This window comes from Peromyscus leucopus, chromosome 14 (assembly GCF_004664715.2).
Source record: "Peromyscus leucopus breed LL Stock chromosome 14, UCI_PerLeu_2.1, whole genome shotgun sequence".
NCBI classification, from domain to species: domain Eukaryota; kingdom Metazoa; phylum Chordata; class Mammalia; order Rodentia; family Cricetidae; genus Peromyscus; species Peromyscus leucopus.
The window spans coordinates 69,106,878-69,121,301 of NC_051075.1; the positions used below are offsets into that span (position 1 = coordinate 69,106,878).

At 50.5% G+C, this 14,424-nt stretch overlaps 1 protein-coding gene across 1 annotated transcript in view; it reads left to right on the forward strand.

Moving 5' to 3' along the window:
- Nucleotides 1-9,753: 9,753 nt before the first annotated feature.
- Rin3 (Ras and Rab interactor 3) overlaps nt 9,754-14,424 on the forward strand; it is a 112,906-nt gene continuing 108,235 nt past the window's right edge. Inside the window, exon 1 of the mRNA XM_028888274.2 lies at nt 9,754-10,065. Coding sequence (XP_028744107.1) covers nt 10,025-10,065 — 41 coding nt within the window. The 5' untranslated portion in view covers nt 9,754-10,024. The remainder of the gene's footprint in view (nt 10,066-14,424) is intronic.

Here is a 14,424-nt window from a genome sequence, read left to right on the forward strand (position 1 = left end):
CTCATTTTTATTTATTTATTTATTTGGTGGGGTGTTGTCGTTGTTATTGTTGTTGTTGCTTTTAAGACAGGGTCTCTGTGATTCTGGCTGTCCTGGAACTCCCTATGTCAACCAGGCTGGCCTTGAACTCAAAAACATTTGTCTCTCTCTGCTTCCCAAGGGCTGTATTAAAGGCATGGACCACCACAGCTGTATATACCATATGTCATATTTATGTGGGATGAGTGTGTATAGGGGCCAGGAAAATAGAAAGGGGCCTCTGAGAGGGGAGAGGGAGTTGAGGGGGTGGAGGAGGGGAATAGAGTACTTGTGGAGACTAGAAGAGAAAGGGTACAGTGGGGGAGTGAGGGAGGACCAACCTAAACAACCCGTATAGGAAAGCACCGTAATGAACCTTGTCTATGCGCTGACTAAACAAGCATGGGCTGAAGAGACTCAGCAGCTAAGAACACTTGCTGCTCTTGTAGAGGACCTGGGTTCAGTTCCCAGCATCCACATGGGAGTTAATAATCACCTATAACTCCAGCTCATGGGCTCTGATGCCCCTTTCTAACCTCTGAAGGTACCAGGTACACATGTGGTACCAGACATACAAGAAAAAACACATGTAAATATAATAAAAATAACTAAAAAAGAAGAAAAAGAAAAAGAAAAAAAAGAAAGTGAATGAAAAGAAAGCACCATTTGTTATGACCCCACTACTTGGCAGACAGTTAGCCACCTCCTACAGACTCCTCACAGGCTGCTGTGGCTGGGCTCCTGGATGCCCACCTTTTAGAGGAGGTTGGCCCCAGGAGTTTAAGGAGTTTACCCAAGGCCACACTGTGGGGAAGAAAAGAAGGGAGCTGAGACCGGAACCCTGTCATCTGAAGCAGAGAAAGATGCTGTCTCCTAGCAACTGAACACCCTTAGCAGCCCCCCAGGAGAGTGAGTCCCCATTTGAGGATACGTTGACCTGAGGACTCAGGGGCCTCAGCTGAGATAACAGCAGAAGCCCAGGCTGGGACCATGGCCTGGTGACCACCAGGCAGGATTGGGTGTCCCTTCATCCTACCTATCACCAGTCAGTTTCATGGGAGCCTCCCTTGTTCACGTGGAAGATGGCCTGAGGACACCAAGGCGATTCACAGAGAAAGTAGATGTTCTCCCCAGAGAGACATGAGATGGACACTAATCAATTCCAAAGAGTGAAAAAGAAATAATCACTACTGCCCTCAAGCAGTTGGGGAGCAACCAACTCTGCTAAGACACAAGGCTCCCTGCCCTGGACTCTGGGGGAAAAGACCTGTGAGAGACTAGTAATTCCAGAAGTTTCCACCATGGGTACTAGCGCTATTATAGGCTGTAATTTGTTTTTCTCTCATCACTAGCTAAAGATGGAGATATGGTCTTGTCTCTAGGTCTTTTCATATCATCCCCTAAAGATGTCCTTCCATTATTTCCTCCATTTCTTGAAATTTCCTTGAAAGCCTACTCAAGGGTTTATGTGATGGTACCTGCCTATAATTTCAGGGATTATAGGGAGGTTGAGGCAAGGGGATTATAATTCCGGGTTAGCATAGGGGATATAGGGAGACTCTGCCTAAACAAACAAACAAAAAGCTTACTCTAAGAAACCCTGACTGAAACAGGGTGAGAGTTTTCTTCTCGTTCCTGTAGATGAGAAAGTTCAATGCACTCCATGGTGCCAGTGACCCAGCGTCCTTCTAGGCTACTTCCTCAAAGTCCAAAAGTCCTGACTTCATCTTGGCTGCAACCTCATGAGCACCCTTGAGTCAGAACCAACCAATTTTAGCCAAGCAAGGGTCTGGTGCCTGATGCCTCATATCCTAGCACTTGGACGGCCGGGGAAACAAGACCTCAAGCTCAAGGCCAATTGGGGCTCCATAGCAACACTCTGTCTCAAAAAAAAAAAAAAAGACATAGATTGATCCTGACCCATAGAAACGATATAAAATGGAGGGGGGTATGGATATTGTTGTTTAAAGCTGTTATGTTTGGAGGTAATTTTCTATCCTTCAGTGGTAAATAACACTATATATACAATATTTCCACCATGTATTCCTGAGTCCCTAAGCCAGGACTGCATGGATGAAGGGGAAGGGGCTTCTGATTGCCTACACAAGTTCTGAGGGAGGAGAAAGGAGTCTTGTCACACTTGTCTTTGTGTCAGCGGTACTGTAGCAGTAGACCCGGCCCAGAACTGTGGCCAGCATCCTGAGGGGTTCTCCGAAGCCTTTCGGGACCTCCACCCAGGTAAAGATGGATCCTTGACTTTGCCACAGAAAAGAATTTTAGAATGAGCCAGTATTAAGTAGAGTTGAAGTTTATTAAAAATAGGACGAAAAGTACCCAGGGAAAGAGCAGGGCACACCCAAGAGTATAGGTGTGTTTCTCAAATAAGAGTGGTTTTTTAATGTCCTAGAGGTGACTGCATACAGGATTTTAGAGACCTGGAATTTCCTTGCTTAAAGGGTTTCTAAGGGTCCCTGCGTCCCTTAAATAAACAATTTCTATTTATTTACATTTGTGAAATTTAACTTTTGAATAAATTTTAACTTAAATTTGTTATGTTTTTAAGGGACCCTCCTTAAATAAACCCTTAAATAAATAATCTCTATTTACATTTTTATCTACTTTCTATCTATCTATCTATCTTTTTTTTTAGTGTGGTAATTAAAGTTATAGGGTGGTTCCTAAGGTGCCAGAGATAAGAAGACAATCTGATCTGGTAAAACCAGGAGCCACCAGGGTTACAAAGGAGACTAGACTACACCTTTTTACTATAAACTGAGTAGCTGGGGAGATTCCTAGAGAATTGCAGGTTTATGGATGCGAAGGGAGAGTGGCCTTAAAGAAATGTTAATCGAGCTGACATTCTGGTTCCCAGATGGCAAGAGGTTACAGCCAGACTGTAGCCAAACTCCTTTCCCTTCCCATGTAAACATAATTTTCCATCTTTCTGATCTGCCTCCCTTCCCTCAACCCGAGCACACAGTAGGGCTGCATTTGCCTGGCTCGCAGTGGAAACTCTGCTCTCCAGGATGAGCGTGACCTCCTGGCTTGCCTTCTGGCAGATGAGGCCGCTTGGGGCTGCTTAATATGTAACCACTGGCCTCTTGTCAAAAATGTAGCTAGGCTTCCCAGAGGTCACTGTTGCAAAGTCTCTTTCCATCCCCTCATTCTCAGGGCTGCCAAAGGGAAGGCCCAGCTGGGCCAGCAGGGGAGAGCCTGCCTGAGCTTGCTACCAGGGCTGAGTCTATCTAGGCTCCTTTTTCTTTGTGACTATCCTACATTGTCAGGGGCAAGAAAAGAATCTTCCAGAAAAATGACTCTCTGCGCTTACTGTTTTTAAACCACACTGTCAGCAATTTAAATGACAATAGTGACTCAGGGCTTTGCCTTTTAATGATAATAAATTACACAATACCCTTCGTTATGAACTCTGTACAGCGTGTCCACAAGTCATTTTTGCTGATTTTTTTGTCAGCCTCTTGTGGCTATAACAACCTCTTTGCAACTGATAAATGACATAAAATATACTATAACTGAACATATTTTTGCTTACTACCAAAGATAAATTGTGATGATAATTGTTTTGTTTTTTGATTTTTACAGCGTAACAGCCCAAAATGATGCTTTTTAAATCAGCTGCTTTGAAATCTAATCCGCCCATAATAATCCTGAGTTTAAGCGTATAGTTTAGTGAGTCTAGATGTAGGAATAGCCCTGCAGAGACCAATACCACGGGACAGCGTGCAAGATGACTCACCTTGTTAAAGGTGCCTGCCACCAAGCTTGACAACCTGAGTTTGGTCCCTCGGGCCCACAGGGAAGAAAGAGAGAATCAGCCCCCACAAGCTGTCCTCTGACCTCCACACATGCTCCATGCTGTGAGCAAGCCCACATGCACACACAGATATCAAACACACAAAATGAGTAAGTAAATAGGTAAATAAATACAATTTAAAATAGTTTTAAACACCATGATAGGCAAGATATTGAATGTATTTATCAGAGTGTCCTTAGGCGTGAACCCAAGCTGTGACACAGATAGAGGAGAAAATGATGAAGTGTGCATAGTTTTAGGCTAATGTCAGCGTCTTTTTGATCAGGTTTCATCCCCTCCCCTGCTTGGTTAAGGAAAAAGTCACACACACACACACACACACACACACACACACACACACACAACCTTCACAGGCCAAGTATGGGTTCTTATTGCTATGACCCATCAGGGTCTGGCATTTTCCTATTCACAGGGCAGGCATGTGACCAATTGCACATGGAGTTTCAGTCCATAATAGGAGGAAGGCTTTTTCCTTTCCTACAGCACAGACAGACTACATGATCCCAGTTGTTCTCATGAGCTACCTTGAAGCCATAGGAGAGCTAACCTTAGAGAGGCTAATCCCAAGGAGGACAGAGCAGGGAGAGGGCTCGAATATCAGTGACTGATGGCAACATCCAACCCCTGGCTCCTTCTTCACATATGAATTCAACCACAGCAGACAGTTTCCAAAGATGGCTGACAAGCACTATTCCGGTGCCGGTTATGCACCTGACTTGGCTTTGACCACACAAAGTAAGATGACGTCACCTCTGTGACTAGATGCCACCTCTGATTAGATGCCACCTCTATGACTAGATGCCACCTCTGTGATTAGATGTCCCCTGTGTGATTAGATATCACCTCTATGACTAGATGCCACCTCTGTGGTGATCAGGTTGTGTAAGACCAGGACTTCCCAGCTTTGGTGCAAGAGCCCTCACTTGGCCATCCCAGTCTGAGCACATGGAGGAGTGTGAGGAGCCGAGGGAGGTGGCTGAGATCCTCAGCCCAGAGCCTTTAAGGATCTCAGCCCTGCCCATGTGCCTGCCTGGGGGTAGACTCCTCCCTGGCTGAGCATGCACATGGGACCCCAGCCTGGCAGCACTCAGCTACTGCCTGGGAGACAAGAATATGAGACAGGCCTCAGCATGTGCTCAGAGATAGGGGTGTGCATGTTTACTGCCCCTTGTGCTTACCAACAGCTGCTGCCTCTCCCTGCAGAGTCTGGTGGCAGGTCACCTCAAACCCTCTTCAGCCAGGGCAGATGTTTGTGTGTCTGTACGGCCACGGCACAGGGTGACTGATTTTGCAATGACAGTATGTCCATACTCCAAAGCCTTAGGAAACGGAGGTGTGGGAACCTGTTGGGCGTCAGAAGAAGGTGAGAACCTACAAACTGCTTCCTGCTGATCTCTTTTTGCTGAAGGAGACTTCCTAAAGAGCCACTGTGTCACTGTGACAGATTCTCTAGTCAGGTGTTTAGACCGGCTCATCTGTGGCACTTCTACCCCATCCGACATCAAAAGAAGCACCTGAGTGGCAGTTATCTGACAGCAGCCATGCTAGCACAGTCCAGTGCCTTTGTTACTCTGTCCAGGGCTCAGAGCCAGAAGCCCCAGGCTCTGATCTCCTCCCCCAACACACACCAAAGGACCCACAGGGCCTGACCAATGAGCTTCCTCGTCCAGTCCTCCTGCTTCCACAGTCACAAAGGGTCAGGAAGGAAGCCTATGTTTCCTTCCTGGTTGCTCCCCTAGGTTCACTGGGAGCCTCTGCCTGGTGGTATCTGCAGGGCACAACTATTTCCGGGTCTGGTAGCCACCCGCTCCTCCTCTTGGGAGCTTAGGGTAGTAATAGATCTGGGGGTTGTGGCGCTCTCACTTGTACCTCCCTATTCTTTCCTTTCCTTTTTCCTTTGATACAATGTCTCCCCACACAGCCCGGGCTGGCCTGAAACTTGCTTCAGCCTCCAGAGTTCTGGGATCACAAGCCTGTGGCGCCACACCTAGCTCCAGAGCATTTCTTGAATCCTTCTCCTGTCAATCTAATCAGAAGAGTCATCTGTTCCCTAGGTAACAGGACTGACACAGTGAGGGTCTAGTTACAATACAACTAACAATTACAATTGTTACAATTTCTAACGGGGCGCATTCCAGCTTCTGTCCAAAGCACTCTCCTCCCATGGCTCTACCAGTACCGGAGACATCCTGTGAGGTAGGCCGTTTTGTATCAGACATCCTGTGAGGTAGGCCGTTTTGTTATCACACCTGTGAGGACAGTGGGGCACAGAGAGGCACAGTAACTAGGCAAGATGACACAGCCACTACGTGGCAAAGCCTAGCTTTGAACCCTGAAGCCCTTGCTCTTCTTATCCACTACAGAAAGACAAAATATGCTGTTTGCTAAAAACCAGAGCAAGGTTTGCGAGGCTGTTGAAAAGCAAAACTGGGCTATGAGGCCTTTGTCTTTACTAATAGCCCCCCAAACTCCAGGAAGCTTTGAGTTGGCCTTGCTTAAGGCCACTTTCCCCTCAAAGCCCCGCTCCCCATTTTCCTACTGGGGACCCAGCAATTTGGAACCTTGTATAGAGGGAGGAGGAGGAGACTGAAGAGCCATGGAGGTGAGCACTACCCTAGGAGGACCCAGAGATACAGATCAAGTTCTCATACTGAGAATGATACCTCATCCCTAAATGACCTCAGTTTTCCTCCCCCAACAAGGAGAGAATGGAAGGTACCAGGTATGCTGCCAGCATGCCGAGCTAGAGTCTCTGTGGCCACTCTAGAAGCCCATCTAGATGGGTTAGGTTTTCAGAAATAAAAAGAACAGAGAGGTCTGCATTGGTTTTTCTGACGAAGCCCCTGGCTTAAAGCACAGGAGACCCTGGGCCCCCATGGTGATCTCACAAGGACAGTGTGTGCATGGCTTCCCTCCATTTTGGCTTTCTTAACTAGTAGACTTTTAGAGCATGGTAGCCCAGGCTGGCTTTGGCTACTCCAAGTTTGTACTTGTCTTGGTTACAGGAGTTTGGCATGAGAGCAGACTGGAGTGTTTCTGGTCCTGCCAGCCAAAGTACCAGAGAGGCATCTTTTGGCCCTGCTGAGTTATATATACACTTATCTGTGAACCAAATCCCAGTGACAGGTATTTGGAGTTCTCTGATTGGCCAGATGTGCTTCACATGTTTCCTGTAAAATGGAGGGGGAGAGGAGGAAAGGGGAGGCTCTTTAACGGAAACCTGGGTTCTGTTGCCAAAGGGGTGATCAAAAGAGGATCTTACAGGTGCAAATCATGACGGGCCCTCATACCGCCCTCCTGGGTGTTAAGATGCAAGACTGGGGGGGCGGGGGAGTGATGAGGACTGGAAAGGGAATCCAGGAAGAGGGTAAAGACAAACCGACCACACATCATCACTAACAGTGTCCACTCAGCCTTCTGGAATCTTGGCAGACTACCCCACCCCACCCCCCAGTCATTTATCAGCAAGAGTAATTCCATGATACATACCTGAGGAATTGTGCCTTCTCAGAGGAGGTGAGCGGCCAGCCTTCAGGAGGCTTCTGATAGGACAGAAGGAAGGCCTGGGACTGTTCTGTGGAACTCAGGCTCTTAGACGTTTGTCTAGAGTCAGAGCAGTGTCCTGGAAGGAAACTTATGGGGTCTGGGCGTGTAGGGTTAATCGTATCAGCCTGAAGAGCCTGGCCAGCTTGCAGTATAGGGTGACCCACCAACCTAGGTCCAAGGCCACCTAAGAGTGGCCTGCCGGCTCATCTGAGGAACAACAACCAAAGATTCCTTCCTGAAGGGGGTGCTTTCTCCCACACCTCGTCTGTGTTCACGCTATCACAGATGAACGATGGAGGCTCTGAGAAAGATGTAACCACTGCTGCCCGGATAGTCCTGGGGTTGGATGTGAACACGTGGCTGTCCTCTGTGCCCAGCCTCCAAGCAGGAAGCTACAGGGTGTTGAGGGAGATGGTAAAAAGTGTGACTGTGGCCCAGGGAGGAGTTAGTCTTGGAGAAGAGATGCCTGTAGGGCCTTGTGGTGACCTGAGAGGAAGACCGACAGCAATTTGGATACAAAGAGGGGATATAGTGTGGGCTGGAATGGCTGGGATGGCCTTCTGGAGACCACACTTTTTGTGCCTTTCAAAAAAAAAAAAAACTAGTTTGATTGGGATGCAATTCACCCACTTAAAGTGTATAATTTGATGGTTTTCAGGACAGCCACAAAGTTGTGTAAGCGGCACCACAGTCAATTTAAAAACATTTTTATCACCCCCAAAGAAACGCCACAGCCATTGCCAGTCGCTCTCCACTCTCCCTTTCTTTCCCCCAGCTTCTAGCAACCACCAGTTTATTTTCTGTGTCTGTGAAATTGCCTATTCTGAACACTTCATACAAATGGAATGTGGGTTTAGTGACTGGCTTCCGTCACTTAGCATGTTTTCAAGATTCATCCATGTGGAAGCACCATTTTGTTGGGGCCCCACTCATTTTTGTGGCTGAATTATAGTCCCTGATTGAATATCACTTATCAGGTGTACTCATTCATCAATTGATGAACGCTTGATTGCCTCCACATACTGGCTACTGTGAATGGTGTGTATTTCTTTCTGTGCTGGAGACTGAATGTAGGGCCTCACATACACATGCTAGGCAAGCATTCTACCACTGAGCTCCTGCCCCAGCTCTGGATATGAATAAGGCTGATATAAAGTCATATGCAAGGTTTTCACTGGACACACTGTGATGGATCGCTTTAACTGTCAACTTCACATAACCCTAGAATCACTGAGAAGAGATTCTCAATAAGGAATGTCTACATTAGTTTGGCCTGTGAGCATGCTGGTGAGGGATTGTCTTAATTATGTTATTGATGTGGGAAGACTCAGCCCACTGTGGGCAGCACTATTCCCTGGGCAGGGTGTCCTGAACGATACATGAGTGGAGAACGGAGTGCAAGCATGTACACATTCCATTTCTCTCTGCTCTTGACTGTGGCTGTCATGTGACCAGCTGTTTGACATCCCTGCCTTGACTTCCCCACAATGATGAACTGTAATCTGGAATTGAAAGCTAAAATAACACTCTATGGATATGCAATTCAGGTAGGATTTCTGAATACAGGGTAACCTTTTTGAGGGACTGCCAAGGCCACTTCCCAAAACAACTGCCCCATTTCCATTCCCAGCAGGAGGCTGTTCACTATGCTTTTCTCAATTCCCCAGGCTGATTTGGAGGAAATGACACGAGAAAGAGTGGTGAAGGTGTGGACACTCGAGCAGAAGTGTGTAAGATGTGGATGGTCGTTGGGTTACTCCTATAATGTCCAAGACAGCCCCAAGCACAAAACATTTCATCTGTTCCCAGTTGTCTAAATAGTGCCCAGGCTGAGAATGAATTAGACAAGGTGATATTTTGAGGTCTGCTCTTACCGGGTCTCACGGGCTTAGCAGGCTCAGGAGACGTTTTTGAGTGTCTGGGCACTTAAAGGAGAGGCCACAAGCCTTGCGGTTTTTGTAGAAGCTGGCAGGATTTCTCCCTCTGCCTTCATCTGGGTGTGGTACCTAGCACAGGTGTGTTAGATGTCAGGCTTGCCGGACGCTATCTGCCCTGTTAAATACTGAGCTTATCAGCAGAGGTGGCATCAAAGGGAGACAGCATGGCCACCTGTCAGGGATGTGGAGGAGGTGCCCTGCCTTGGGAGCTGAGGATGGGCTGGGATGGAGAAGCTCCCAGCCAGGCCCTGGGCCTCGTCACCTGCCGGCCCTGAGCGCCTCGCTGCCCGGTGCCAACTTGGAAACTTTCCTATAAGTTTCCCTCGCAGGCTTCCCGCGGGCCACGGCCACAGCCAGCGCAGCCCTCGGACCCCGGCACCGCCCGCCGCCAGGCCCGGCCCCAGGGGCGCGGCCCGGCTTCCGCGATCCCCAGGGGGCTCCCGGCTGCAAGCAGCCGCCGCCGAATGGCTTCTGACAAAAAGCCCTTGACCACCAGGGCCGGCCTCTTCCTGCGAGCCCCGCGCGCAGCGATCCAGGAAGTGGAAGGCAGCGGCCCCGCGCTTCCCCACTGGGCGCGCGGCTGGCGGCGGCGCCTGGCCCGGCCCTCGGCAAGGGACAGCGCTGGCGCCACGCGGAGGTCGCCGCGCCCCTGAGTCCCGCGGAGCCGCGTCCCCCAACTGCGGGCCCCACGATGAGACGTGCTGAGGCGCCCGCGAGTGCCCACCCGGCCGGGTAAGTCGCACCCCGCGCCCGCCTCTCCCCAGGTGGCCCGGGTCCTGCACCTTTGCTCTGCTGGCAGGTTTTCTTGGGTGATCAGGAGGACCCTGGGCTGAGGACATCTTGAGTGTCGTGCTGAGATGGGACCCCCCACCCCACCCCACCCCCAGCAGGAACCAAGGCCAGACCTAGGTTCTACAGGGAAAGGGGGCGGCCCTGGTGACTGCAACACTTGGCCAAACTTTCAAACTCAGACTTTGTTAACTGGAAAAACAGCGCACATTCCCCGCGGCTGGGCGGGTTTGGTTAGAGTATATCTGTATTTGTTGTACTTGTTCGAGCCCGGTGTGTCTGTGTAGACATGGCTCCTGCCCGGGCTGAACTTTGGATGCAAGCACTCGTTGTCCCGACCCAGCCAGCCCCGTGGACCCCAATGCACCGATGCTCTGCCTGAGCCCCCGACCCCCACTTGCGCCCACAAATCCCTTGCTCCCTCAGATCCTGGGGCCAGGAGGAGAGTAGGGTAGTAGGATCAAAAGCACCGACAACTTCAGGCAGCCCCACCAGGCAGCTGATCCTCTGCGGGGACTGAGGCGCCACCGGGATCCCCTTTGCTAGCCCGCTTGATCTCCTGGGGGCAGTGATCTTTGGACTGCCCTCTGCATCTGCAAAGCCTGGTGTAAGGAGGGTCTAGGGTGCTCAGGTACTTATGGTTGGTGGGATCCCAGGGCACAGATTCATCGTGAAGTGGGTGAAACTAAGTGGTTTGGGGACTGCCATTCGGAAGAGATTCCTACTTTGGTGCTCTTCCCTACTCCCTCCCCCCACCACGAGAACTGGGACACTGCCCAGAGCCGCGCACCGCTGGGAATCTGTCATCCAGCCCAGTCCTGAGGGTAGCTCTGGAAGGGTCAGGTTTGAAGCCGCACCGAGTAGGAAGCGATTTCTGGGAAAGCCTTCCAGGACTTTCTGAGGTGCCGTGGCTGATGGGCGCATTTGGGGTGCCATACTTTGTATTTCCATTTAAAAGTCCCGGGCCTAGTCCCGAGTGGCCTCCCGAGGCTGGCTGCCTGTTTTAAGTCTGTGACCTCATCTCCCATGGCCTTGGATCTCCACTCAGTAGAACAGGAATGCTGTACCGATCTTGTGCGGTCGGGGATGGGGGGGGGGGCTGTTGAGGGGCAGTAGGATGTAACTGGCCCTCATTCCGGTAGGAGGGACTGGCCTGTCGGGACCCTTAAGTCATGTAGATGTGGCTGCCTCCTCCCTCCTACCCCCAATCCCAGCTACAGTCACAGCCCGGAAATTCTGTGTTGATGCTTCCCTTGGAAGTGATCTCTGCAGAGACAAATGTCATCCGCTGGGGAACTGGGAATTCCGATGGGGAGGGGGTCTCCTGGGAGCAAACTGGGTAGAAAAGGAGGATAAGGAAGGAAGGAACCAGGCTCTGACCTCATCTACTTCCATGGCCTGACCTATCTCCTCCTGCCTTGCCTTATTCATGCTGGCACCAGTGATTTAATCCGTGCCTCAGTTTACCTGCAAGGATAAGCAGTAGTCTCTACTCCTCTCAGGTTGTCTTTGAGAGTTAAATTAGTCGAAAGCATTACGCAGCTTGGCTGGGAGGCGACATCCTCAATAGTTATTATGTTCATTATTATTGTCATCTGTTGGGTGGGACCCTTCCTTTTGCCAACTGGGTGATTGGGACAAAGTGATCTGACTTCTCCGCCTCTGAAGATCCAGAGTCCTAGAATCCCTCCCTCACTCTGAGATTGGATTGGATGGATTGTGGTGTGTGGGAGTGAGGAGTATGTGTTGGTATGTGTGAACCTGTGTGCTCATGTGTGTATAGAGGCCAACACTGATGTCATGTGTCTTTTTTAGTCACGCTTGGCCTTCAGTTTTTTTGAGACACGGTCTCTCACTGGACCTCACTGGTTCAGCTTGACTGCCTGGCCAGCGAGCTACAGATGTCCCCCAGATTTTACATGAGTTCTGGAGGGGCAGATTCAGAGGCTCATGCCTACACAGCAAGCCGTTTACTGGTTGAGTCCTCTCCCCAGAACCCAGAAGAGCTGTATTTAAGCATCTGTCTACAGGCAGTATAGGAGTTAGGCCACTACTCTGACCTGCCTAGGACAGTGCCTGGTACATGTTCAGCACTCTGTGAGTAGAAATTTGCTGCTGAAAATGCTTGATACTCTAGAGGCCTTTTTCGTGGGAAAGATTCCTAGGTGGCATGTGTGAAACCTTGTACCTGGGGCAGAGACCTCAGGGCAACATTTTCAAAATGACCTTTCATACCCCGCCACTGGCAAAGGGCTTGCTACCATGAGTGGCCACCCTCTGTGTACAGAAACCGAAGTGACGTCTGCTTCTAATAACTCTGGTCCCTGCTCAGGGGCTGGTCCCTTTCAAGTCCTAGGGGGTACTTTCCAACACACCCTGCACCTGAGCCTACATATCTAAAAATCTCAAAGGCCTTTCACCCCAAGGCACCCCCAGGCCCTGCTGCTACCAGGACTGGTCCTGAAAGCTTGAGTCTGTCTTTGCACCCTACTGGTCCAGAGCCCTTGCCTTTCTGGGGTGGGAGGGATTCAGATGGTGGTGGGGGGATGCTACCTGCAAGCAGCCGCTTCAGTTCTGACCCCTGTCCTGAGGGTCTTCACAAGCAAATTCTGCTTCTTCTTGAAACGGTTGGCTGGGAGAAGAGAAAATGCAGCTAGGTTGCGAGCTCCTGGGGCAGCCATTTTTTTTCCCACCCACTGTTGCAGGAAGGACATCTGCCATAAATTTAAGACTGTTAACAACTCCTAAAGCTGGCTCTGCCCACTGACTGGTGTCCTCTGAGGACCTAAGTTGGGCAGGGAGGCATGAGGAACCCTCAGAGCATTCTAGACAGGTGGTCAGAGGGAAGAGAGGACACTGAGCAGAGGTTAAGAAAATCTAGAACATTCTAGGGGTAGGGCAATGTGGTTAGCAGGAGCCAGGGCTATAGAAAGTGGGTCTTGCAGGGGTTGAGCGGTCTCTGGTGAGTGCTCAGGGCCCAGCTGAGGTTTGCACAGAGGGTGATGGACTGCAGCCGGACTCACAGCAGCTGGGGTGGGGGTGCTTAGGTAGCCTTGTAGCCAGGCATAGACAGGATGGACAGTTGAGGCAGGAGAAGTTAGAGTGGCAGCCTTTGCTGATGGACTGAAGTTAGATGAATGGAATAGGAAATAAGGGGCAACTCCAGAGAGGCTGAGATGGCGGAAGGCTACTGCTTAGGGTCAGATGCCCAGCTGTGTGGAGTCCTAGGAGAATGGTGTCCTACAGAGCCTATGAGAGCTGGAAGGTTTCTAGGCCCAGGGGAGAGCTGGCAGGTACCCGACACTGCCCTGCTCTAGGAAACACACCCAGTGCATTTTCCTAAGTTTGCTATGTCGAGGGCTTACGGGTTACTTAGAATTGTATTTGTAAAAGAATTCCTCTCTTAGAACAAATGTGGTGAGCCCTGACCCAATCTGTCCTCAATGTAACAGCGAGGAAACGGAGATCCTGAAAGAAGGTGAACTTGGGTCTCTGAGCCTTTGGCCTGACATGATACAGGGGTTCTGTTAAGGCCCTGCAGATGAATCCTTAGTCTCTCTAGGCTCTGAGACTCAGAGATCATCAGGATGAGGCCCCTAGAACGGGGCCTCGGCTCCTACAGCTCCTCCGCCTTCTCTGGCTTCTTGACTTTCAGGGTCTGATGTTCTTGGGTAGTCGTGACTGGCATCCACCTCCTGACAGAGAACCTGACCTGGGGCAGTGAAGGGTTTTCTTATCAGGGATGTGGGGGGGGGGGTGCAGTTGGCATGGCATGGAGGAATTTAGGCGCACCCATCCCTGTTGCCCTCCTTCCTCTCTTGGTACCTGCCTGTCCTGGGTCCCGGTCTGTGTGGAAAACTTAAGATGTTACCAGGCGCTAGCCTTCTAACACAGATGGGGTCTGGACATCACAAGTGGAGAAACCCACAGTGTCTCTGCTGGAAGCAGAAGGCGGCCATGGTATCAGAGGCAGCCCTGTCCATCCTCTCCACCTCCCACAACTAGTCCGCAGAGGGAGTGAGAACTGGCCTTCAGGGTCCCAGGGTGGCTGCAGTTTCTCCCTGAGGGCCTTCCCCCAGCTTCCACCTGTCATGGCCAGTGAATCATTCCTTGGTTCGTGTCACTAGACAGTGACGAATGAGCTAAACTGGCAGGCAGCCATGAAGCAGGGAGGGAGAGCAGGTTTGGAGAAGCAAGGAGCCCGGAAAGGCTTGGAACTGGAATCCTTTGCATGCCTGGGAGGGAGGGTGAAGCCCTGCCCTCCCCAGAAGTGGATGACCCTGTACCTTCTCCAGTGACCTT